A 27,987-nucleotide genomic window follows, 5' to 3' on the forward strand; every position below is an offset into this window, starting at 1 on the left:
AGAAATAAAGCGAACAGACAAAGAGCAAGGAGGCCACTTCGTATTGCAAAAACATAATTGTATTGTAAGCTCTGCTTGGAGGAGAAGCGTCATAACCTAAGGCGGTTGATTTGGACTTACCAGGATACCTCCTCTTCGGACTTTCAACTAGAATCGTGTAAGTATGAATTTGAGAAAGTGTTTTCGTTTCCTTTAAATAAGATCTGTCATTGATCTACAGAGTAACCATGAAAAAACGAATAGATCCCTTTGGCAATGAATGATTGCCTTGCTACAATCACTGACGCTAGTTCTGTCACTCCGTTTACCCTTTTACACACGTTATTACGAGTGTCACTTGGGCAGTCGTTATTTCGTGACACAAATAGGTATATTCTGTGTTTTCAGAGGGCTGCGTGAAACAGAAAGTTTCAAACTTCGTTCAAGGAAACTTTAATCAATCAGCTTTCACAATATCGAGGAAAACATGATGAAGTCCTTATGCAAATTTTCGGATGAGGGGACGAACAACTAAAAAATTTCCGATGTTTGAAATCCGAAGTGGTTTCTTTGTAGCCTGTGTTCACACAATTGTGACGAAAAAAAAACACTCCGACTCCCTATTTTCAGACTGTGACAACAAGACAGTAAACGCTTCTTTTAAATCTGAATGCAGTCTACGAGATGGTTTAACAAAAACAGCAGACCAGAAAAAGCAGTGCAGTGTAGAACTTCGAGAGACCGAAAAGAAACTCTTCAAACAAGAGGTGCACATATAGAACAAACGAAGGCCGACGAAGAAACTTTTCGGAAGTAACAATTCATTTATAGCGTTTAGTGAGGTTATCGATCAACTATGAACCTTTACGGTTGAGGGTGAAATTTTAAAAATGGCGACGTCGATAATTCCCCATTATATCCTTTTCAATGTTCCTATCTCCCCGGGAAAACTGCTAAGACTTTAAGACTTTTGGTTTACGATGCGTTCGCTGAGTATGTCATCATTCCTCGACATCCATTGATCAGAAGAACACAGTGGACATATGCATCATTGCTTGTTCAAGCAATTACAATTACGACCATGTGTGTTGATCTTTTATTTATATCCCGCATGGCGAGTATATGTATTTTCTGTGACATTCGACGTGCACGTTTGGCTGCAGATTCTTCCCCAAGTTGAATAACTTCTCCCAGCAAGGAAGTAGAGGCAGATCCAGATAACGTAATCAGCAAACAGCAGGACATACAATACCACTCTAAGTTCCTCCCGATATCATAGCGAGATATACAAATTGAAAAGTATATTGATACGACGTTACCAACTTTGCAAATCTCAAACATTTTGCCGTCCTCTGTAATGGGTTCCAATGTCTTTCACTTTAGGTCCCAGACCTGCACTGGACTTTACTATTGTAATCGCTCGCTGTCGTCTCGTCCCGTGCACATCCAATAGCAACGACAAGCCCCGCATGCCATGACCTTTGTGCAGAGAATTAACCACATTTTGCCATCAATCCCCCACTTGTTGAGAACTTGAAAGATGTAAATTTGGAGCTTTTACAATCGACAAAAATGTGTTACACTATGACAAATGTAACTGTTTCGAACCTGACCCCGGGGCACATGAACGTCAGTGAGTGTAAACGTTTATTCTGTAGGTCATAAATGTCACTGATAAAGCGTTACGTAGAAAGCGTGAGTTTTTCTGACATATTGCCATTGACTTTATATAAAAAAGTTCCTGTCAGTAAAGCAGAGTTGGCAGGCTATCCACCCCAAAAACATTCTGTTTGTGGCGCTTTTAGGTTTGCTATGTCTTTCGCTCTTTTACCAGCTCTCCCTTAACGTTACTAATTAACGACAAGTAAGCAGGGTAGGTGAAACCGTTCACATTTAAAGAGAACCATTTGCCGTTTATGCACCTCCAAAGTGAAAGCCTTAAACTTTTGCGTAAACTTTGAAATTCCTCAGTGAAACTTTCAACCACTCTCTTTGAAAATCATGAATAAAAATCGGGTATCACCATGCATACGTTACAACTAGAGAAACAAATAACCCAAGATTTACCGATGTCCCAAATTCAAAATGGCAGCCATCCCTGTGTTAACTCTATGGATAAAAAATCAATTTTCGAATTGCGAAAAGCTCAGACTGTAACAAACAAATTCTTGCATCACGAGTGTCGAAATGAGCCCCCCCCCCCCAGTGATAGATCAGAAAAGAATTGTAAAAGTTTTAGAGTGCGAATCTGTCCCCCGCGCGTATTCTGTCTTATTTTAGTTGACGCAATTTGTTGTAGTCTCTCATAATCTGATAATACCTGTCATGGCCTCTCATGGCCGTGTTAGTTTTCCTACATGCTGACACGGAGCATTATACATCTGTCGTCTATAGGACCTTCTCTCTTTACCTAAACTTTTGTTTCGCATTTTTAAAAAGATGCTTGAAACAAAAAATGAAAAAATAAAACAATCCTCCAACTTAACGACACTAACTTTGCAGACATGTTACCGCGAATAAACTCATTTTTATTTTTTGGTCTAAATCAAACCAAATTAAAAGATAAATGTGAAATAACATGGACTGTGAGTAAAATCGACAGAAGGTAGCGATCGAGATGTCGGAAACTGTGTTTAAGGGGAACTCTTTTGCGCTGCAAGAAATATTAGTGACACCGCTTGTTATCAATCACAAATAAAACAAAACATATATCAACGTAATTTGCCGTTCGAATGACTGGGAGTTTTAAAATTTGTTCGAAATACCCGAAAGATTACTTCACATTGTAATAACTATGATTGACTTTGTTATAGTCGTATCTCGCCGGTCTGGGGAGTGTACTCACTGCTGAGAGGTACTTCGAGATCTTTGACAGAGTAGAGACTCACAGAGTTGTTGGATATCAATGATGGTGGTTTATTACTGAAGTGTAAAGTTTACACATCAGATGCCCAGCTATCTCCGACTGACAATAGTGGGTGATTATCCCTTTTTTTAAAAGAAATTGTAGCATCCTAATTAGATTAAATTAGTTAAGCCTCCAATCGCTAATCGACTAGTATTTCTTGATTGGTTCAAATAATTAAAATATTCTTCCCTTCAAGAAATACATTACTAAACTTTCTCTGATAGGACATTGATCATATAAAATTTTACATAATCTGCATAAATGACATCATCGTTATACAACATTTCCTTTATGTAATCGTCCCAGGGTCCTGTCTGGTATTGATGATACGAATTCACTTTACTGCCTTGACAATAGATGTCACTAGTACAAGTTTCTACCTGTATCCTTGATACTTAGGTATCAATGACGCAATTACATTGAATGTCCCTGACAGCGGAGTTTTAACCAAGATGAAGGAAAATTCGAAATGATCATTGACCCTTACACAGACTTGGAAAGTTCAGCCGTCTCGTTCATTGACCTTTGTACAGATTCCGAAATTACAAAAACAATATCAATAAGCCAGAGAAAATTTAGTCTGTAACAACTTCTTTCTGAGAGTTGTCACAAAAACACCTTTTAGAACCGACCTTCTTCAATCACACACTCACGCTCAAAGATTGGAATAACACGAATGAAATCCAGAGTGTATAAACTTCAATGAATATATGAAAGCCCTGCGTTGTTGTTCAATGGCGGTTTCATGCAGATCCGAGCCTAATTATACGTCACTGGTAATTGTATAGTAACAGGTCAAAGTACTAGAGTTGATGCAATATCATGTAAAGTTTGAAAGACTCAGTCTCCTGAACGGTGGATTGTCTTATCATCCCGAGTGAACGGAACAATATGTGGCAAAACTCGGATCAAAACTTTTCTGAAATATAACATTGATATCTATTAGTTACAGCCAGTACCATATATAACTACGCTACTTGTATACTTGGTGGTTGAAAGCAGTAATTTATTCTTAAACTTTGATATTAACTGTCAGCTGCAAATTATAAGGTATGTTCACTCCAGGCTCTGTGTCAAGTAGTTTCATGTAAACAAAATCCTCTGACGTCGCTGCTAATTGCTTTCTACGAAACTTGTTTTTGAGTCTGCTTGCCCGTAATTAAGTCGTCAGTTTTTTTCAGAAGCGAATGCTTTCTGCTAACGCCACACGAAACATTTCTATGAGACAACTAATACACGTACTGTAAAATTTGAATACTTGACTGTCGTTCAGAAATTGCCATCTTCCGCCTATTGTTTGGGAATCGCTAAACATTTGTTAATCACTACCATTATTGAATACAACCAAAAGTGATTTACATTCCCGGAATTTTCTGTGTGTTCTATCTGTTATCATTTCGTTGACCAGAAATCTCTCTGACGTCAAATTTTATTGATTGTATTTTGTTTTGATTTGAGTCCTCGGACTTCAAAGATGAAAACTTGGCCATTTACTGACAAATATACTGACTTCTTTGTCAGTAAATTGCAACATTTTCAAGCTGAAGTCTAACATTCATGCAGGATGTTGTTTATCCAATATTTACCCCCCACGTCCTTTATCGTTACAAATTGACCAGCTTTGTAAATGTTGTTAAAAATTCTTAAAAAAGAACACATGTAAAGAAAATCATAAATTGTCAAACTGACAAAGTTTGCAAAATGACGCTTTCTACATCATCTCCTTTGTATCAGTAACTTATTTCTTATATTGTTAGAAACGACTGAAATCATGTGCTCTGGAAGCGTGGCTGTGTTGTTGCTGTATGCTGCCGTTTCTTCCGCTGCCATACTAGAGACAGGTAAACAGTATCCATACGTTTGCATCTTTGATGGCGATCAGTTACTCGGAATACCATGCAAGATTCGTTATACACGAATATTCCGCACTGATAAGGACTCATTGCCATACAATTTTAATACCGAAACAATGCTCATGAATATTATTTGCATAAATTAATTGTAATCCACCTTGCATCTTTCACTAAGTGTTATTCAATATTATAGGTTCTCTGGTGATGCATATACTTAACCTTATTATTACAATAACACATCTCGATCTCTCGAGGGTAAAGCAAGTTGGTTGGTTAAACATAGTGATATAAAGAAAAAAAACACTCGGTCCAAGAAATAATACATAAAAGAAAACCTTCGAGCCCTGTGATATATACCTTTCGGAAAAGCAACATAATAATGTTAATTGCATTCAAGCGAAACTATCATATGCAGATGAGATGCCCTTTCAATGAATTTCATCATGTTTCTGAATTATCAGTATGAAAACCTTAAGCATTTCATTTCTCGTTATCACATGCTGTTATATGCTGATATATGTTATCACATAAATTCAAGGACAAATTTAGTGTAGAAACTATCTTCTGTTGCTGTTAGGAACCCAAGGTCCACAATCTAGGGTCAGGTTGGCGAATTCTGTCTCTCAAACTCGGGGACGACTGGAGGTTTTGGTCGACGATGTATGGGGAACTGTTTGCGGAAATGGTTTTGACGCAAAGGCAGCGAGAGTCGTCTGTCATGAGCTCGGTTACAGGTGAAATATATGAAATACATTATCCAGTCGAGATATTTTATGTTAAACTTTTCACATTATATTTTGTGTACAGCATAGCGCTGGTTATGGTTCAAAGTTACTTTACTGAACGAACATGAGTGGCAATTCAAAGACGTCTCATGACCTTTTTATTCACTCATTCATTCATGCCATGATTGTATACAATTTCGCAATAAGTGATTTATAAATTGCCAAACTGCACTTTGCATATTAGATGTGAAAGTGCGCGTGCATTTGTTTCTTGTGTTGTAACAGTTTTGATGGCTGGTAGGAAAGTCCATCACTTCCAAGTGTTGGGGGCTTTTCAATCGCTGTTTACGAGAAGTTGTCTCGGTTTCGATTAAACATTTTGCTCGAATTGCAGTGGCGGTACCGTTTATTATCGCGCCAAGTACGGGGAAGGAGACGGGCCGATATGGTTAACCAACGTCAATTGCAGCGGATCAGAAAAGTCACTTTTTGGTTGTGGATTTGTGGTGAACGACACAAAAAAGTGTGCTCACTACCATGATGTCAGCGTAACTTGTATTGAAACACCAGGTATGTACTTTGAATAGATACAAAACAGCAAAAAACCATAATCACAAACAAAAAACTCAACAAAAAACAAAACAAAACACTGAAGTATAACACCATCCGGAATGAAAAGTTACGTCATTTTCTGTACCACTGTAAATTTTGTAGATAATGATGAGAGGAAAGCGAATCAAAACAAAACAGACAAATATTAAATGTTGTCGATTTTCTTTTTGAACTTGGTGTAAGCAGACCTTCCAACTCGGTTTTATGCTGATCAAATTACTTCATGATACATTACTATATGAACGGTTATTTAGTAGTAATACTGTCAGTGATTTAAGTGATTTTTTAATACAAACAAAATAAATGTGGTAACTGCCGAGGTAGAAGATAACAAACCGCTCTTTATATAGAAGACTGCAGAACACTTCAAAGTAAGATCTTTATCGAATAATGTGTCGAAGGTGTGTACCAATTGTTACAACATAATGATCTTACTGAAAAATTTGGCTTTGATTCCTTTGATGTGTCTATTTTTGTGTTATAGACTCTCAAATGTTTTAGAATAAGAGATTAATCACGGAAAAGAAAACTATCGCATGATTGAAAACGATATGGAGCCTTTTACGAAAATCGCACAGACATTCTGTGTTACATTGATACTAGAGATTTTGATTACGCGTTTCGACCAGAAATTCTGCACAGTTTGGTAGGAAAATCGACATGAAAGCCACGCAAGTTTAGTGTCACATGAATTAATACTAATAAAGCATATTGAAAACAACTCAGCATATGCTAAAATCCAAACTTTGAGAAAATATACTTTACGGGTTAAGAGCTCAGTTGCCTAAAGGGGATTCATCACTGGAACCTTAACATTTATGATGTGCAATAAACATACTCAGCGCTTCAGAAGACTCTCCGGCCGTCAAATATTGAGTGACTTTTAAGCTTACGACGAAATAAAGTATGGCGATCTTGAACAGGAGATGCCATTCCTTTGGACATAATATGTACCCACTTCAATGTACCGTTAATGTATGACTAGACTAATTTACAAGGCTGCTGGCAATCCAGTCGATTGCAGTATATAAGTTTCGAGATCGCATGCAACCCTGGAAATGGTCTTTTGTGGTGGTTACGTAATAAGGACAAGATATCTTTTACACCCGAAGAGTTGATTCAGAAAAAATCTCTTGTTTTGTAATTTAATAGCACACCTGTTGCACAATATTGATTTTTTTTTACTCTCAGGTGAAGGTGATGTACGGTTGAAAGATGGTCATTTAGAAATATACCATGAAGGACAATGGGGTACAGTGTGTGACGACCATTTCGATGAAAATGCTTTGACGGTTGTGTGTCGCCAGCTTGGATACAGGTTAATTTAAACTTATGTTTCCATATAACGCATATGCTGTTCTCTCTTGATTGTGTACTTTTTTAAATAATAAAAAAACAAAAAGAAAAAAGAAAAAAGAAAAGAAAGAAATAGGTGCTACCTTCCACACTTTGAGAACACAGAAAAACAGTCTAAAACTCATCAGTACTTTAAATTCCAAATGGCTGTATTCTGGCTACATTAATATTGCTGCACCTATTTAATCTTTTGGAGTTTGGAGTGTCTTGAGTTTTTGCTTGTCACTAACAAGAAGAAGATGGAAACTGTATACCTAGCAATATTACGGGATATGCTTCAGTGAGACGCCTTTGACCTGCAGTTTAAAAATTCACTCGCCTGGTGCTCTGTTGCGATCGGACTATGTGGTTGCTCATCAGACGCTTGATTGAGTATAATATCCCCGGCCGTTTTATGTATATCTGTAAATATCTGATTGTGATACACTTTTCACCCATAGAGCACATTACAAGTAGTACACTATGATCTCTGCGATCTGTTTGATTTTGTTCACCTCTATTGAACAAGTATCATATGTTTGTTGTACAAGATCGTTTTATAGCCGGTGTGTCTTGAATGTCAAGATTTCCGATTTAATGAATGCATTCTGTTTAATCTATTCTTTGTCAATACTCATTCAACATTTTCTTCGATAAAGCCATGGGCATTTCAGGTCAGACTCAACTGTTGGTAATGGCACTATCTGGCTAGACGATATACGATGTCTAGGGCATGAAACTAAACTGACACAGTGCAGTCACAAGGCATGGGGACATCATGATTGTCTTCACTCCGAAGATGTTCGTCTTGGATGTGAAAGAAGTGGTCAGTTCGAATTCGTAAACTTTCTTCTTCCAAAGCCTTGAATACATGCTCAATACGAGTTTGTGACATTGACTTATTGTGGGTGTGCTAATATATATTCACTAGACGCGCAAGAGCTAGCGCTACACGAATCATAAGAAAGGTGATGAAGGTGACACAAAGGACACAATGATGACGGTTGATAATGGTGATGATGACGACGACGATTATGACAGTTATCATGACTACTAATATACTCATCATAAAAATTATTCATCTTGAAGACTTACTTGTTTGACATTTACCCTAGATAACAACGGGAACGCACTTGAAACTAAATATTACGTCGATTCTGCAAAGATTCCGTAACTGTATAAAATAGTGATACCATTATTATACATTATACAACATTTGACCGCTAGAAGGAGACGTGCGTTTGGTAGATGGAGAATCTGCGTATGAAGGACGAGTAGAGATATACAAGAATGGCGCCTGGCTTGCTCTGTGTAGTGAGAATCTCGACGCAGATGCAGCATCTGTGATTTGCAGTAAGCAAGGTCACATGTAAGTATGCCTGTATTTTATTTATGTATTCACAGAGGTATAAAATGTTCTTCCTGAACACAAGAACATTAAACCAGCTACGAAATCCATTGCAGTTTTGCACCATAAAAAGTACCGAATGGTATTTTATTTGGATACGTTCTGAACGTCATGTGAAAGGCTCTGAAATTAACTTATCATTCTTTCGCACATTGCGCACAAGTCCCAACAACGAGGGCATGGAGAATTTGTCTTGTCCAACAACTGTGCACTTGCGTGTAGTCGACCTACTTAAAGAACTAAATTGGGTAAGAGTGCAAATTTGTGATGCAATGCCATCGAGCCTTCTTTCGATGACGTATAGCTACATTTGCATGCAATGTATCCCTAATCCAAAAACTCACAACCTTACTCGTGATGAAAAGAACACACATTGTGATCACTTATATCTTCACTCTTGGTCAATGATATCATACCTGTATATTGATGGCGCAAATACAGCGATCTGAGTGTTCGAAACGTGAAAAGAACCGGGAAAGAACTATATATTCGCGATATACCACGGCTAGCACAGGTCCGAGCTCTCGGCTTTGTCAAAATTCCTTTTTCGATGTCCCATGCCTAAAGTTCAATATGCTGTTATAATACAATGGCAGTAAATCACACCAAGTGACGGCATACCACTCGGTTATGATCAGTTCCTTTCATGTTCGCACTCGCTATCCCTCTTGCATGTTTGCAGTTAACTAGTCGAAATATCTGGTATAACGTCGCAGGGTAGCTTCATTGCTTGATTACATTATGGTTTTGTCATTACCAGTGACGTTATTCCTCTAGAATATTACCGATAACGAATCTTATTACCCAGCATTTTGGTCTTTGATGTTTATTACATCTATAAATTCACTGGTAGTAAAATTCCACGAAGGAATACTTTATTTCCTCATATATATTACCTCCGATTTATATGTTTGTGTATTCGTTTATTTGTTTTTTGCTTAAAGGGAATATATTTCCATTTGGAACGATACCCACACACCCAGGGTAAATGGTACATTTCAGCTCGACACCTCTTCTTGTGGCGGTCAGGAAGATCATCTGAGTGAATGCTTAATGATTGGTCGGCCATTGAATAACTGTGACGGTAACAGGGTCGCTGGATTGACCTGCTCACCAAAACCATCCGGTAATAGTTGTTGTTTTCCTACCCATATAGTAAACAGCCATTTATCTGGAACTGCCAACCTCGAGACGAAATATCTGTGTAATGCCATAGAAATTACTTATTAAACGTGTGAAATGTTTATTGGTATTTCTATCTTGATTTCTTCATTTTCACCGTCATCATGGACGGTAAGATCGTCATAATCTTCCTTGTGGAATTAACAGTATATTGTGTTACAACAATATACCAACTCTCATGTTTTTCTTTAAGATGGTGCGCTCCGACTAGTCGGCAGTGAACGAGCGTTGGAAATATATCATGAACACACTTGGGGAAGACTGTGTGCAGATTCATTTGACTCCACTATGGCAAAGATAGCATGCAGACAGATGGGTTACAGGTGCGTTGATTGTGTTGATTGCAAAAAAGGTGAAAGCATATGAATTAAGCCATACTAATCAGTGTGGCATATGGATCAAGCCATACTGAAGAAATGTTATTAAAGAATAGCGAATTGAACTAACTCAATGATTTTAGAGAATGAAAGGAGTTGAAATGTATTTCCTGGGTGATTCTACAAAGAGTTACAAGAAAGATCTCTACAAAGAAATTGACCACTTTTTCAGACGTTTCTCAACAGATATAGTAGGTAGCAGGAAGTAACTTTTCATTTTCTTTTTAGTTTAGTCACTAACAATATGGTCTATTTATTTATTTATTTATTTATTTATTTATTTATTTATTTATTTATTAACAATGAAGTATTTCCCATTTACAAGCACAAATCTGGGAGATTACCCAATAAGGCTGTAATCTTCGATGAGGTCCTTTAAACAATAACAGCAAAAAATAAAGGTTAAAGTCTATATAAACTGTGAGGGCTAAAAATACAACAGCGAATAAAAGCAACATAAAAAGTCATTATGGTTTGTTGCTTATAACAGCTAGTTTTCTTTGTTAGATATTTTTAGCTAGCTGCTTTGTAATTTTTTATTTGCAGTGCCCTGTGTAATTTGCTGCTCTTATTGATTTAAGTGAGCCTCTGCTTTAATAGGGTTGCAATAAATAAATAAATAAATAGTGATTAGTTTGGCATATATAATCAAACCATTCTGATCGGCGTGGCATATTAATTAAGTCATACTGATCAGTGAGGCATTTGGATCACACGTCATACTGATTAGTGTGGGCTATGGGTCATGCCATACAGATCAGTGTGGCATATGGATCACACGTCATACTGATCAGTGTGGCATATGGATCATGCCATACAGATCAGTGTGGCATATGGATCACACGTCATACTGATCAGTGTGGCATATGGAACACACGTCATACTGATCAGTGTGGCATATGGATCATGCCATACAGATCAATGTGGCATATGGATCACACGTCATACTGATCAATGTGGCATATGGATCACACGTCATACTGATCAGTGTGGCATATGGATCATGCCATACAGATCAGTGTGGCATTTGAATCAATCAATCTTGATCAATGTGGCATATGAACGACCGAACTTGATAGCTGTTGAAATGATACAGTCGTCGCTGTTAAAGTGTTAGTAACAGATATTAATCAATGAAATGTATTTACACAGCGGAGGCACGACAAAGAGGGAAGATGAATCGTATTATGGAGACATGTGGAAACTGAAAAACGTCCTTTGTGAGGGATATGAAAGTGAACTCATTGACTGCAGCCATAACGGTTGGGATACATGCAAGAGATATGGTTATGGTAGCAGAGGCATTAGCCTCACATGTGACAGGCACAGTAAGATCACAGTCGTCATAATAATAAACACACACATTATCTCCACCGAAATCACGTCACAACTCAAGTTGATATACAGTTAAATGGCATAGATTTGCAGTACATGTACAATACAAACGTAATTTTGACCTAAAAATAAAAAAATAGCATAAGTAACAGGCTTTTGACAATGTTGCAGTAATTGATAACATTTCAACAACAGTCAATCTGACCACATATTTATTTAAATGGTCAAAAATCAATAAGTTAAGGCCCTTAAATTTATGTAAGAACAGAATTAAATTTATTTTCTCCAGGGAATGGTCTTATTCGGCTCGCAAATGGTGAAGAGCCCTTTGAAGGACGATTGGAAGTTTATTTCAATGGTGAATGGGGGACAGTATGTGACGACGATTTTGATGACAATGACGCTGAAGTTGTGTGCAGACAGTTGGGATACAAGTGAGAACAGATCCCAGATATTATTGTCAATTAGTTTTTTGTTCTAACTGAAGAAACCAAATCACTTGCTATTTACGGTTACGTTCAGGCTTCACGAACTCTACAGCGTGTGGAGAGGGCGCAGTCAGAAAAAATTGTAACAACCTAGCTCGGTTATTGAACCAATCTTTTTTGAGACTTGGGATTTGCCCGAGCGGTTTTGTCTTTGGATTCTCCACTAGGTGACTGGGCACCGTACGTTGTCAGTTCGACCCGATTGAAACCACGGTATATTATTTTACCTGGGAGTACAAAAAAATTAAAAGCTTATTTGACATTGGGTGACATCGCCCCGTAGAAATTTCTTTATCAACAAGTGCTACTTTTGTGATTTGCAGCTATTCATGTTTTCTTCTGTGTGAGTCCTGATTAATATTACTATATAGCAACTCGTACTCTCAAAAAAATATAAATATATAAATAGATAGTATAAATAAATAACGGCTATACTTCATCTTTATACTTTCACATTTTATCGTTATCATGATCCCTAAGCTCAGTAATGAAAGTGTGATGCAGCTAATTAAACCAATGTACATGAAATATCAAGTCACATTATCTCAGGTGAATGTATGTTTAAAAATCCAAGGTAATGATATTCTATGAGTGAAACATGTTCAGAGTTATCTGCCTGAGATATCATGAATTTCCCTCATATAGATTTGTGTATATCTTACTTTCCGGCAGCTATGGCGAAATACTACAAGCAGGTTCGCATGGACAAGGGCTTTCCAGTATAGCTATGGACGATGTAGATTGCAGTGGACACGAGCTGAAGTTGAATAAATGCGCCTATCGTGGGTTGGGTGAACATAATTGTAAACATGATGAGGATGTTAGCATTCGCTGCAAGTTACCAGGTATGCTATGTCTATCTTATCATTTGGAAGGCACACTTTTATACATCTTCTATGACATGGACCATATTAAATTTCAAACAGGTTAAAGCCGTTATCTGCTACGGTTCTGGAGCAGTAAAGTTGATGTGAGATCGATTACCTGTTTAGTAGGATGTACTTGTAAATGCACGATATTTTTTATGTTAAGGTAGTGGATAAGGACATTTCGGTACCAATTACGTAAAAACAACAGTCTTGATGCTTGACTGCTCAAAATTTCTTCAAATTCACATGAAGCATTCTTTATAACTATTCACAACACCAATGGAGCTTGCTGTTTTTGTGTTAGCCATGTACTTGACGATGTATGAAGTTACGAACATGATATACTAATATTATGAAAACATTTAGAGTAGTTTTACACTTGCATTTTAAAACTTTGTATTCCAGTTATTCATTTTTTTTCCTGTTGCTTGATACTAAATTATCTACAATACAACTTGTGTATACAGTACACATTTGTGCAGATGCTTTCTTTTATACCTTAGAGGAAAATTGATGATTTAGGAGAATGATTTCAATTAAGCAAAGGGAAAAATGAGCGACAGGTCAAAGACCATGATTGGCGTATGAGTGAAAGCCTTCTTAGCTCATTCCTTAACTGCAATTGTTATTGAAATATATTCACTCTCTCTATAATTGCTGAAAACACTCAATTTTTGTCAATTTTTTCGTTATTAAATATCTGTCAAGAAAATTAATGACTTCGTTTCGGTTAATATCACCTTTAACCCTAGCCTCTTCTGCTAACATAAGTGCGTTATTACATGCAATTACGAATCCAACAAGATCTAATCTAACAACGAATCAAATTAAATATTACTTAAATTTAAGTTAAAGTTAAAAGTGGAAAAATATCAAATCGCCATTTTGAACATGTGAATGACTTCGCATAGAATCGAAATCTGTACAATACCAGTAGAACGATGAAGTAGTTTTTTATATCATAACCATAAATTGTTTTAGTCTCGCTTGATGAGGCAATTCAAGTGGCCTTTTATACGATGATAAAAATTGTGCGGGAAAAAGTTTAAAAGTCACTTGCATATCTTTTGGCGTGCATCCGGACACCGTAAAAGAAGTTACACAGGGCGTTAACACTAGCTTCAGATCTCTGAAACGGTAGGACATCATATTCAACGTATTCAACGAAATTAGACGTCACTTTTTAAAGTTTTCAATACAGAGGCTTCACTTTGTGGTGCCAAGCTGTTACTTCCAGATACAAGTTTACCATTTACATCTCTTCTAAAATATATTAATGCTCAAATTATCTTCAAAGCTCTCCGATCAAATTATATTTAAGTGTCTGTTGTCACTCAACAAACAATTATTAGTATAAAGGGCATTATGTAATCGTGCATATCGACCATTCGTACAAATAAACTTACATTTAAGCACAGTCCCTCTATCCATAGAGGGACTGTGATTTAAGGTAGCATACGCCTCGAAAGTGAAAGACTTAAACTTTTGCTCACACTTTCCTTGAGGAATATTTCAGCCATTCGTTTTCAAAATTAAAAGTAAAAATCAGGGGTCACCGTGCAAATTTTGTTACCAGGGGAACAAGTAACCAAAAATTTACAGATATTTTAAAATTCAAAATGGCCGCCATCCCCGTGTTAACTCCATGGAGAAAAATAAAATTCACGAATTTCGAAAAAAAAACAAAACTCAGCCGTTGAAATGTTTTCTCACTCCAAGTGCTTTAAAATTAATCCCCACAAGATGTGTATCAGAAAAGATTTGTAAAACTTTGAGAGTCCTAATATCTGTGCCCGAGGCGCGTTCTACCTTAACCCTTTCACCCCCAGTTCCCTGTATACAGGTCCAAGATCACCATTGATAACAATGGGTTTGGGTGGAACCATGGTGGTGAAAGGGTTAAACCGACACTAAAGACCTCTTATGCGTCAACATTTACATCGCAATACAAGGGGATTCTCAAGAGTAGGATCACTTGAGCAACAACGAAAACATCTATCAGAAAACTTCGCTGGTCCTTTGTCAGCTTGTCAAATAATACAGCGCTGCATTTACGCATCTTTTTACAAAGAATAATTAACGTAGTCTTGACTGCTTGCAACAAACAAACACTTTGCGTCCAAACGTAAACCTACTTTCAGTTTTTTTACAGTAAAGTAATAGTTCATATTGTCAAGAAATAACAGTTACGGCATGCAACCATTTTTTTAGGTGATGGCAACCTGCGCCTAAGTGGTCGTACATGGGCATATAAGGGAGTCGTGGAAATGTTTGATCGGAGGACGGAGGAATGGGTACCCGTTTCATTCAGAAGTGCAGATTCCAAAACCGCATCCGTGGTATGCCGGGAGCTTGGATATCGGTAACTGTGAAATTCTCTCTATTGGTCAGAACCCTTTTTTTGCGATCGAACTATTTAAAACGCCAATATGCGCACCATTTCTTTCATTCAAATCTCTTTGCTTCGAAAAATATTCAGTATGTCTAAGACAGTATGTAATTATGTACGACTCACCTCTTATCTCAGTAAATCAAAACAATCTGTAATCCCGAAACAGTCGCCTTGGTAAGAAAGGCGGTTTTTGATGACACTACGTTCTTTGCTGAATAACTATTGTTCGAAAAAGTGGTCTTGCTAATGACACGTTTTACCACTACCATACAGTAATCCTGTACCGCTAAGACTACACCCATCTGACTGAGATTTTACATATACAGGAATATGGTAGATGTTTCTCTCACTAAGACGGGGCATACTTTGTTCAAAATGCTATTGTTACCTGGGATCCTTATATATTTTGTCGGTTTATAGTCATTTGTGAAATCGATTGCCGGACCTTATTATGCACATTTAAGTGAGAGCGACGACGTCGTAACGTTCAATAAACCGAAAACAAAAATATCTCAAGTCTTAAAAGAACGGCGGGACCTGAGCCTTCATCATAGAGTAAGATTTCTTATTAGTCTCAAATGAAATTTGCAAAAAAGATGGAATCGCACTCTGATACTTCTGTCTTCAAGTTTTTAAATCTTGAATATTCTTTGACCGCTCAACGGTGCTCTAATTTTCTTTTTAGTTCTAAAAGCATGATATGAAAAATGCAAAGGATTAGGCAACCAAAATTTAAGGATTCCAAGAAAGTAGATTAGTGAAATCATTTAAGAAGTTCTACGGTAGATACGGAGATGTTGTATCAAAATATGACCTGTCTGTTTCTCAAATGATGAGTGACAGCATACCAAATTTTGACTCACAAAAGTAATTTGGTGAATTCACCAAATAACAATGGATTTGTCGCTTGGGTCAATCTTGACGGGTGCGGCTAGCTGGCAGGGTACGCTTACCCATTCCGGACACCTGGTACCACCACTATTTTTTGGTTCAAGATGACCCCATTGCCTTTGTCATTTTCAATATGTTCCTTGGACCTGGTAAATTTCTTAGTTACCTTGAATGATAACGATTATTGGACCTGATTTGATGTCTATTATATCGTTATTAAAGTTAATACAAAAACATATATCACATATAATAATGTTCTACATTATTGGTAAACACATGGAAATCATAAACAATAAAGGTATCAAATCTCAAGTTGCTGAATCATACAGGCGCAAGAGGGCAACGTTGTCAACCTTTTAATAGGCCTGTGCTAAATGCCGTGTGAGCTACGCTAGGAGTATATTAAACCAAAGGCATAAAAAAGCAAGATGTGTTTTTCCTGTGTCGAGACCCATCCTATTATAACCGTTCGATACAGAACTTATTTTCGTCTCCTAACAATAACTCGATGTTTTGGCAAATTATACTGTTTTAATACCCACACTCAATAAGCAATATGACTGAACTACCCTATTTCCCTTTAGGGAAATAATGTAATAAATAATACAACTTTTTCAAAAATATATGAGTTTGCGTTAACATAGTGGGCTATTATATTAAGGCCAATGCACGCATTTTTGAAATTTATTTATTATAAATTTATTTTTATTAGCTTCGCTGTCAGCGACGCGGAGATAATCAAATAGCTTGATTTTCCGTTGTCGTCCGTCCGTCCGTCCGTCCGTCCGTACGTCGTCCATCAACAATTGCCTTCTCCTGAAACCACAAGTCTGATTGCTTTGAAATTTGATATGCATCTCACTTTGGGTGACCTTACTTAAGTTTCTTCGAATCGTGGTGAAATCTGTGATGTAAATATTCTAATTTATTGAATTAAACAAAAGAATTACCCCAAATGTACAGAGGTGGAGACCTAACCAGTGCCAATCGCAATCGAGACCACAGAAGTTCACGTTTCGACATGGATATAGTGTGCAGTGGTTACGAAAACACTCTGAAGCATTGTGCGCATGATACCAGCGGGGATTCGAGTAGGAGTAACCGTCACGTTGTAACTGTCGTCTGTGATTTACCGGGTAAGGCAGTCTATTCGATTGTTATGACCAAGTACCAGTGCAGTCAAAAGTCAACTCCATTACCAGAGAATATTCGATGTTGCCCAAGTCTTGCGCATTTTAAAACCCAACTTAAGCATTTTATTAAAGACAACATTGACAAATAGTTTTAATTTATTGCTACTCATTATTTTTGTAATGATTTTTTCCATACTTTTTAGTGTTTTTATTAGTTTTCTGATCTGTACAGCTTTTCTACATCCCATGGAAGATTACTGCCCAATTAGGGAACTTTAACTCAATTTGTGTCTGTAAATTGGTTATCCTTTAATGTGAATAAATAAATATGTGTATAAAGTGAATATCTTCTCTTACCTTGAAACAACGAAAAACTTATGATATCTTGTGATTTGAAAAAGAGTGTCTTTAGTTAGTCAATACTGAAATGCATTTAAGTATCTCAGAGTTTATGCGATGTCAGACAGTGAATCTTTTGGAGTAATTGCAAGATAAGTCATCTATTTTTACCGATGACTGGTACAGGCGCTTGAACAAGATTCAGTCGTAATTGGGAACGGTGACAACGTTTACAGATGGCTGAATTTAGCTCATATTGATCAACGTATGCGTAAAAATATATGAATTGACAACAGAAGATGTGGGTTTTCTGGAAATTCTCCGTGTAACCATCTTCCAGAAAAAATGCTGATCTTCCAGGAACCGTGGATAAATAGAAAGATGAACATGATAACGAAATTGAACTCGTCGCGTTTGATATTAAACTCTTTCCTCTAAACGAGATTTTCGAGGTGCAAAAACGTGACGATTTTGGTTTTTCCTTGCGCGTGTTGTAATTATTCACGACCGCTTACAACGTTGCAAACCCTATCTCTTAGCGAACAAAAAGATACAATTTATCAACGGCTGAGTTTATAGCTCTACGGACTAGCACTCTACGGATCTAGCACAGTCTCTGTCGAATAATTTGTCATCTGCATTTCTGACCTCAGAAAACGGCGATGTTAGGCTCGCTGATGGGCGTTCCTCGTACGACGGACGAATTGAGGTCTATCATGACAGTAAATGGCGAAAACTATGTACTCAAGACGACCATACAGCTTTAGTTGCATGCAGACAGCTTGGATACACGTAAGAAATTTATTCAACATGTTGTTCACTAAAATATTTCGTATGCGTGAATGGTGTGCAGATTGAAACAAGCATCGGTGACAATATTTTGTATCTTGTCTGTGTGTCAGTGTATGTGCTTTTGCCATAGAGGCTAAAATTTATAATTTATGGGCATTCATTTGTTCACTCTTGCGTCTCTTTTCAATAGTTTAAGCGAAGTACAAGAGAAAGATTTTCCAACGGCAAAGTCAAAACCGGCATTACCTTATACTGTTCGTTGTAGCGGTCATGAAAACGCCCTCACACAGTGCATCAAACATTTTGAGGGAAATCCGAAAGTGATGTGCCATGGTATCAAAGACATGTACGTGCAGTGTCAACATGGAAGTCGCCAAGGTAGGTAGCGAATTCACATGTCAATTGTCTCTTCAATGTAAATACCAATTTATGCATAAAGAGGAACATTTTAATTTTACAACTGTATGTCTTAAAATGAGTCTGTTATTTTATTGACAGGCTCGTTAACATAACCCTAAACAAATTATCTGAAGTCGATAAGTTAATAAATAAATAAATAATCCATGCTTGAATCATTTTATTGCATCTTAGAAAACAGGTACATATTTCCTATTTTGCCTGTGTTTGATCTAACCATAGGCTTCCTACGTGTCCGATTGTCCTATATAACAACTTTGGTCGGTTTCAGAGGACGGCGACTTACGACTGGTCAATGGTAATTCACCTAATGAGGGTCGTCTTGAAATATATCACAGTAATCAATGGGGATCTGTGTGTGACGACGGATTCACTCAGAAGAACGTTGACGTCGTGTGCAGACAGCTTGGCTATTTGTAAGTGTATCATTGGACTGCAAAAAGTGCATTTCTAACTTACAAACAATTTTGTAATTTTTCTCGTAATTTTGTAAAGTAATTTTTGTAATTTTTCTCCCAACTATTGTCATTTCGCTTGGATTAACATACGCCTGTTCTGTCTGTTTTTAATTAAGCTTTAACGACTGACAACGACCCTAACTTTTACTTGCAGTAACCCCATCATTGAGCCGTACCTTGAGAAGAATTTCCAACTTTTATTTGTCTCGACCTTCGAAGTAATCGTTTGTATTCCTTTTAGTGTGTATTTTTCACAACTGTGCACGCTTAAATTGTTTGCAATGAACGAACGTTTCCTAGACCTCAATGCTATGTGTTGATAGATATTTCGTCGTGATTTGAAAGAAGATGGGAGAAACTTCCCCTTCCCTTTTGCCGACTCATCTTTAGTTTGCTAAAAGTTTGTCCATTTGGAATCAATCGAAGTTGCGTACTTTCTAGAACAAGATGTACCCGCTCTTGACACTTGTGAGTCGAACGCCACACTGCATTTGGACATAGACATGTAGTCATGCTGACTTCTGTGTGCCCAGTCTCTTTGACTGTTCGTGGTGTACCACGTCTCAGTAGGCAACATCACATTTCTAAATATTGTAACCTCGTAGAAGTATCATGGGGTACCTCTTGCGTTATTATCGACCCAGTTTACGACTAACCGGGATAGCGACTATCATCAACAACAATAAACGTACCAGTGGACTAAACCCAAATCCAACTTGGCCACGTAATAATATGTACCTTTTATCTTATCAAGATTCGATTTATTACATTTGCTTCGTCATTTGTGGAACAACGTCACCGTCTCTGTTTGCTTGTCAGTAAATGTAGTTATCCAGTCTATTTGAATCTCGTAGGTCTATATGTCTTTCTGTTTCTGTTGCTCTGTCCCAGTCTGTGTGTCTGTGCCTGTTTGTTTGTTTGTATGTCTGTCTCTTATGCTCTCTGTCCGTCCATCTCTCGTCTGTCTGCCTGTTTGTCTCGTCTGTCAGCCTGTCTATCTGTCTGTCTCTATCTCATTCGCTTTTTGTCTCTGTCTGTCTGTCTGCCTCGTCTATTTACATGTCTCTGTCTCTGTGTGCCTGTCTTTTTTCGATTGTTTTTCCATGTTTCTGCTGCCATCTCTGTCCAACTGTCTGCCTATCTGTTTTCTGTCTCATCTGACTGTATATATGTCTCCCTATTTTCCCTGTGTCTGTCTGTCCCCCCTCTCCAATAAAACTGGAATGTATATCATAATCAATCAATTTCTCACAATACAGACCTGGTATCTTCAAAAGCCGCGCCGCTTTTGGAGAAGGCAACTCACGTATCTGGCTTGATGACGTACACTGTACTGGCCTCGAGGAAAAGTTCTCATCTTGTTCCCATGAACAATGGGGAACACACGATTGTGAGCACTTTGAAGACGTCAGCGTGTTATGCCTAATTCAAAGTAAGAAAGAACGATGGGTAAACTCTAAACACCTCATGTGTATGTCCAGGATCTTCCCTCATCATGTCCAATCAAATTTCTTTTTCATGGATCTACAGCTGCACATGGCTATGATACGAATTTTAAGTCACAAACGAGAGAGAGAGAGAGAGAGAGAGAGAGAGAGAGAGAGAGAGAGAGAGAGAGAGAGAGAGAGAGGGGGAGAGGGGGGTCTCAATCTATATCTGTATTTCTGACTTTCATTCCATCTTTTTTTAGATGAACATGATATCAGGCTTGTCGGTGAACGAAGTGTGCACGAAGGTCGACTTGAAATTTTACACAATAGACAGTGGGGAACAGTGTGTGACGATAAATTTGGAAACAAGGACGCATCCACAGCTTGCAGACAACTCGGCTACAGGTAAAGTAATTTCACAATCGTAAGGTAACGACTTAAATAATTAACAGTGTTTAAAATCATGCTATGCTTGTGAACGTGTGCCACTATAGTATTGGCAAGGTCGTTGGCCCGCCATTGGGCAAGACTAGAGTATACAGCCTTAAAACCGAGAAAGAATATGAATTTACATCGAAACAGCGGATCCTGTTGCCACACAAACCAAGAAGAGTGGATTGGAAAAGGCAAAATGACTTCATAACGGAAACGGAAATTTGGCCAAGCTTTCCTCTGATGTTCCGCCAAATCACTGGCTGAAAAAAATTCAGTTAGCTCACTTGTTTCACTTGATTTTAACATTTTATACTCAAGAATTACATCAAGTAGTCATCATTAACATTGTAGTTTTATTTTTGTAGATTCACTGATTGTAATTATGCAATATCCTCTATCTTCAATTGCCTTCGTCATTTATTTTTACATAAACTTTGTGGAGCATTCTCATTCTGTAAATATGGCGAATACTAATTTTCATATCTTGTTCTGTATACATAAAACAAAAAACCAACCCCGAACCTTCAGTGGAGGGACAACACTTAGTAAGGCGCACTTCAGTGAGGGCGTTGGAGTGATATGGCTTGATGAAGTGGAGTGCGTTAACGGACAAACAAACTTAGCAGAGTGTGACCACGCTGCATGGGGAGAGCACGACGGCGAACACGATGAAGATGTCGGAATCGAGTGTTCGGATCCATAGGATATGCAAAATATACTGTAAAATGTGAGCAGTATCTCCTTATATGTGTGTACTGAGAGAGAGAGAGAGAGAGAGAGAGAGAGAGAGAGAGAGAGAGAGAGAGAGAGAGAGATTTTACGTTTTTACTGACATGTACAGCAGACATCATTAACTCAATTCTCGCGATATACTTTGTTTCTTTGGAATGAACTGTTTAAGTAAGTTTGATTACGGCAGTGTAAAATATCTCTTTAGTTCAACGTTTAGTGGGAGAAGATTTTGCTTAACGCCGAAGACAGCACTGCTGTGACCGAACAGGGATGAGCAATATGCAGAATATACTTGAATTGATTGTTGTTAGAGTGAGGAAGACACCGTATTTCACATAAATTGGGATATGTCTCATAATATTGCGATTGATTGAATGTTTTCTCTTTTATTTCTTTCAGAGACCACGGAATTAATAGTATTCACAAAAATACAAGAAACAGATAGCAAGAGACATTGCCTATTGGCAGTATTTATGGGTCTATCAACATGTATCGCATGTTTACTTTATATTCCTTTTTTATTATATTTTCTATTAAATGAAGATCGCATATACCTTGCATATTCTAATTCAATACACCCTTTAATTAGAATCGCACACTAAGCTTAGTGCCGAATTCGCAAGATAGGTAACGTTCCTGATTCTTTCAAAATTGAGAGCGATTAGTTGTTAACATTAAAGAAAAGATAACCAGGTCAGACCTATGGATGTCGTGTATTAACTTCGCCGTGTAGCTTTGCAATGGAGATGGAGTGTTTATCAGTTGCATTAAATTCCATGATCAATTTGTCATTAATACCTTATAAATACAATATATAGCATGTTTACAGGGACAGCTTCAGACTAGCAAATAAATTAAATCTATACTTGGCGTCAATATTGCAAACTGTAAAGTTACTAAGGCGCTTTTCCTCATAAAAACAAACATATACATCGAACCGAAGTCTATTCTACGCTGTATGGTTCATATCTCAATAAACATCGTAAAAATAACGGATCTCAAAGTTGGGGAGGGGTCACCGATTAATTTTTTGTGTTAGGGGGCCCTGCATTACCCAAGGCCCATGCGTTTTCAACTTCACGCAGAGTTTAGTTTTTGCCAATTTGGTTTTTTTTATCTGTTGTTTCTATATATACTGTGTAGAGCACGATGAGTAGACAAGAAAATTACGAAAAAACGTAGTGTTCCGTATTTTTTTAACAAATGTCAATGCAAATTAATCGTATAGAGAGCCAGAGCATTACCATCGTAATCTTTACACGGGAACTGCAGCGCCCTTCTTGGATCTTGTTCTCTCGTGGAATACAGGTTATACGTAGTGTCGAAGGTTTTAGGTTCGGTCCCCGGCATTGGTACTGTTTATTATACATTATAAACAAAGTATAAATATTAAATGTCCCTGTGAAATTAATGAAATGTTCCTTCCGCATCGGTGTGAGGATAGCTGTGCGAAGCAAACCTGGCTAGAGTTTGGATGACACAATTAGAAAAATGAAATATTAATCCTGAGAGTTGGGGACTTTTTTATCATTCCCCCTAAGATTCCAAGCCATCATTCCTAATGCTTACCGCCCCTTTTATAATTTTTGACCTCATTTCAATAATCACACACACAACTTTGACGTCATCACTTCTAGAAATGTCACATGCACAATGTTGCCTAAAAACTTATATTGATCCCAAACTTCTCCAATTCGTCGAGTGCCATTGTATTCACATAATATAAGTTTCATAACTCAGGCTTTCTGACTATTTTTCTGTTTGGCATGAGTACTTTAGCTGAATTATACACGATTATAACAGCGTGTAAAGTATGCCTCAAGCTGACCTTTATCCATTTTCAAAGTGTACGTTATCGAAATTGTATTGCTGTGTAATTCTACGATGTATAAGCGATAATCATTGAAACAGGTCAGTGTTTCAGCCAATCCTGGTGAGTGATAGCATGTTATCGATTCCTTAACTTTCACATCTATATTGCAATACGTCTGTTTGACCTGCTAATTTTACTACACTGGCTTCCTGTACACCTAAGCATTTGTAGTCAATTATTGTCCTTGTAGCAAAAAATATTATTAATAACCGCGACGATGGAAATGAATTATCAAGAAATATGGTTTTCATACGTAGCTCGTCAAGAGACTATCACGTATTTCGCGAGACAAATATTGATAAAGAGACACTCACCCAGGTTCAGCCACTCCCTGCTTGATCGTTCTGCTTTCTTGAGAACAACCGTGATGGTACTATGCGTATGGAAATGAGTATTCCTTCTATGTATATTATTTGTGAAAGATAAAAAACATCCAATTTGATTTCAATTTCAACCTGTGCAAATGCCATGACATTTAAAATGGTGGTTTCTTCGTCTGAAACCGTTTGATTGGTTGAACCCAGAATTCGAATGGACCATGCTACAAACAAAACCACGTTAACAAACGTGCATACACGTTGAATCACGTGTATTCCCCCTTACGCGTTTTAACACATGGGTTTGTTTGTATCGCCATTATGTTATCTCTTTGGCATATTGACGCTGTAGAACGGTTATTTTGTTGCTGGAGTAAAACTATTTTACATAACAAACAAGTTCTTGGCATTGGTCATTTTATAGAGAAGCACGCTGTGCTCAAGAATACTGACGTATGTCAATGTCAGTGCTGTAAGAATAGTGACAATCTGCGGCTCACGTCCACGTCCGTCCATAAAATCCGACCGAGAGCGTTCAGATCAAAAGGGAGCCAAATTCAAGACGTCCCAGGTCCTTGTGTGTTCCTTGTCACAGAAACACAACGTTGTGGCATCTTGATTATTATTTAGGCAAGTTATTTTAGCCACCCAGGTATCTACTCTCAGATAGTTAGTTACCTTGCTCGCGCAATCATAGTACTGTGAAGATTTTAGCAGCACAGCGGACAAGTGTATGTGCACTGCCGTCAGTTGGGGTGTCGATATGCGAGAAGCAATTTACTAAGCGAATGCGTAGATTTCATTGCAGCGCGACACAAATCTTGAGAGAAGAAGGGTTATTAGCCCCTACAGGTATACTTTCAGTTGCAACGTCTTATCTCCCGAGGAAAAAAACCATAACGACAACAACAAACAAACAAACAAACAAATAAACAAACAAACAAACAAACAAACAAAATGGGGAACTTTGCTTCGTTGTTTACTGAGTATCAAACAGCTTGCTGTGTGTCAACCCTCGATCATTAACGCCTACGCTCGATCATTATCAACAGGCTCAAGGGTCCATGATAAGACGACGATAAATATAATTATGTCCAGTTTCGTTACCCAGTAGCTTTTTGACTTGGCTCGCTCGGACAGAAGTTCCGGAACTTTTGCTCCTTTTTTGTCACTTCAGAAAATAAAAGGTATTAATGGCGCGGAAGATCATCTTCCGAATGCTACATTAACAAATACTCCTGGATCCCAAAATGCCTGGCATTGAAGATGTTCTCGTTTGCTTGTTTACTACGAGAGAGTACTGGATTTAAGGCATGCGGAACATTGATCTAAGCGGTGATTTGAATGCGGAAGAAGGAAGTACAATGGTAAACTACGTGTCATATTCCTTCATTCACATGATATTCTCGGGAAATATCAAATTTACTTTTCTTTGTAGTGGAGTCTGTTTCACCCCCGTTGGACGTGCTCCATCGTTGAAATGATTATTATTCGAAACTGTGTGATCACGGAGTCGGCATCTGCCGCAATAGTTCGCACATGGTTGACCAGCAAACAACAAGCACCTCCGACCAATTCCTTAATTGGTTGATAGGGAGAGCCAAGTCTGACTGTTGTGAAAGCTTTGCGCATGAGCATAAACGTAATACAAGCTGCATATCGTATCCGTCTCGCAAACAAACGCACGTGGACGGAATTCGGTGTCAATCTCAGTGAAACCCCAAAGCATTGGTAGATTTAGCATCGGTTAAAAACAAAGAAATAACTTTCTAGCTGTAGGTAAATATTTGTGAAAGGGGCAGAAACCAATATGATGATCGCTTGTGACAAAGCCATGTACGGTGGCACCATGATGAGAGCATCGATGTGCTCAACAGCGAATCATAGCTGAGCATAGAGAGAAAAGAGAAATCATTTACTTTCGGGACGCAGTCTGCAATACCTCTGGTCTGCATCATTCGTTCCTCCACTGTAGATAAACATCATTACGATGAATAACCACAGTATCCATATTAATTTCGCATTACGTTTCTTGTATAAAGGTCATAAACTCTATGGTGCAGTTCAAAGATCTCTATTAAAACGATTTTACGATGCTTTGTCAAGCTTATCAGGATCGAAAACAAAATGACTCACTTCGATTAGTTTCCATCGTTGCCCGTTATCTTCATTGTATTGTTTTACATCCATGTCATCCGCTACCATCCCCATTGCATGGTGTGTGGCAAGCTTGATAACAGAAGTTTGTGATTTTAGTTCCGTCCGTTACTTGAGTTACAAGTGACAAGTGATTCATTTCTTCCGACGCGTTTGTATCTTGATATCGTGCCAACGACTACACAGTTAAACGAAATCACGCTGACTCAGATGTTTAGCTTGTTTTATAACAAAGAAATGTGAAAAGTTTCCTCGAACAAAATGCTTGAAGATAACTAAATCAAATAATAATCTTTTTGAACGACCCATTCAAAGATTCGGAGAGTCTTGAGTTATTGGCAAACAGGCTTCGGGTTTTCATTTGTTGTCAACAGGCCACTCAATGCCGAGTTTGACCGCGAAAGACAGAATATAAGTAACAAGACTGCTCTGCCGCTGAAGTTGACCCTGTGGTACAAACGGCGAGTACGAACTATTCTGCTGATGAATCTACTCATCAATTATTGTTTTATATCTGACATGCTGTTGGCCATGGCAGTTAGAGAGTATATGGTCACGGTAATTACCGCAAAACATTTTTCGGATTTTCCTACAGTTTTTAAATATAATTCGTCGCGTCAGTGCAAGAAGGTTGTAACTGGCATTCTGGTTGAAATTACTCTTCCTCTGGAAATAACTGAGACCTGGCATGCCTTGTTGCGTAAGGCAAAATTCAGTCAAAGTGAAACTTTTGTTTTTCAATATTCATTTTCTTAAAAGGACATGTTTCACATTGCTATATTATGGCTACACTTATGAGACCGACCATAAAAGTTTTAAATTTCTCGTGGACCTGCCAAATAAGTGAAATTTGCAGACGTGAGCTTATTACACTGACGTGAAGATTTATCACAAGAACTGGCTTGAATAGCTAGCAGGACAAATAAATACAGTTAGTTTTCAATCAGGTTCGAACCCACAACATACGGCAGTCAGTCACCTGGCAGAGAAGCCACGGACAGAATCGCTTGGCTAAATCCTCAATAATACTAATATTTCAAAATTCAATAGAAAATATGAAGGCGAAGCTGGAGCTGACGAGTGATAATGTAGAACTGTACACCTTTTTATTGACACGGTAGAACTATTTGTGTCATTTTGCTTCCAGAGTAGAACAATTAGCCATGGCTGCACTCTTGTAAATGATCGTTCTACAGAGAAACACACGTCACAATCTGCGACTGACGTCCAAAGCTCTATATAAATCCAGCTTACAGGAAAAGAGCTTTTAGACCAGAAGAGGGTTAAATTTCATCCGACCCTGTGTGTTCCTTGCCGAAGAAAGCACAGAATTGTCGCATCTTTGAGTATTATTTCGGTAAGTCTCTTATCTCTACCCATCTCAGTATAGTTCGGTTCTCGTGAGGATACTTTGCTTCCAAATCAAACAAATTGTGAAAAGTTTGTATGCACGCAAAACTCCGCAGTACAGCTAACAACGGGAAGGTACAAAACAAAAGCGAGGCATTGGACCCGTACTTTACTCTGCATCGAGAGGCTTACTGATCATG

At 37.9% G+C, this 27,987-nt stretch overlaps 1 protein-coding gene across 1 annotated transcript; it reads left to right on the forward strand.

The window, feature by feature from the left end:
* On the forward strand, positions 1–24,670 carry LOC139130007 (scavenger receptor cysteine-rich domain-containing protein DMBT1-like). The gene is made up of 21 exons (XM_070695723.1): positions 1–157; positions 4,645–4,728; positions 5,318–5,474; positions 5,860–6,035; positions 7,269–7,395; positions 8,072–8,238; positions 8,640–8,781; positions 9,765–9,946; positions 10,196–10,325; positions 11,532–11,707; positions 12,004–12,148; positions 12,875–13,047; positions 15,283–15,433; positions 17,318–17,490; positions 18,480–18,618; positions 18,809–18,996; positions 19,307–19,451; positions 20,753–20,925; positions 21,184–21,328; positions 21,887–22,085; positions 22,490–24,670. Exons 2-20 carry the CDS (start codon positions 4,659–4,661, stop codon positions 22,059–22,061), a joined length of 2,934 nt encoding a protein of 977 aa, XP_070551824.1. The 5' UTR covers positions 1–157; positions 4,645–4,658; the 3' UTR covers positions 22,062–22,085; positions 22,490–24,670.
* The last annotated feature ends 3,317 nt before the right edge of the window (positions 24,671–27,987 follow it).

The sequence above is a fragment of the Ptychodera flava genome, chromosome 3, assembly GCF_041260155.1.
Source record: "Ptychodera flava strain L36383 chromosome 3, AS_Pfla_20210202, whole genome shotgun sequence".
Classification (NCBI taxonomy): domain Eukaryota; kingdom Metazoa; phylum Hemichordata; class Enteropneusta; family Ptychoderidae; genus Ptychodera; species Ptychodera flava.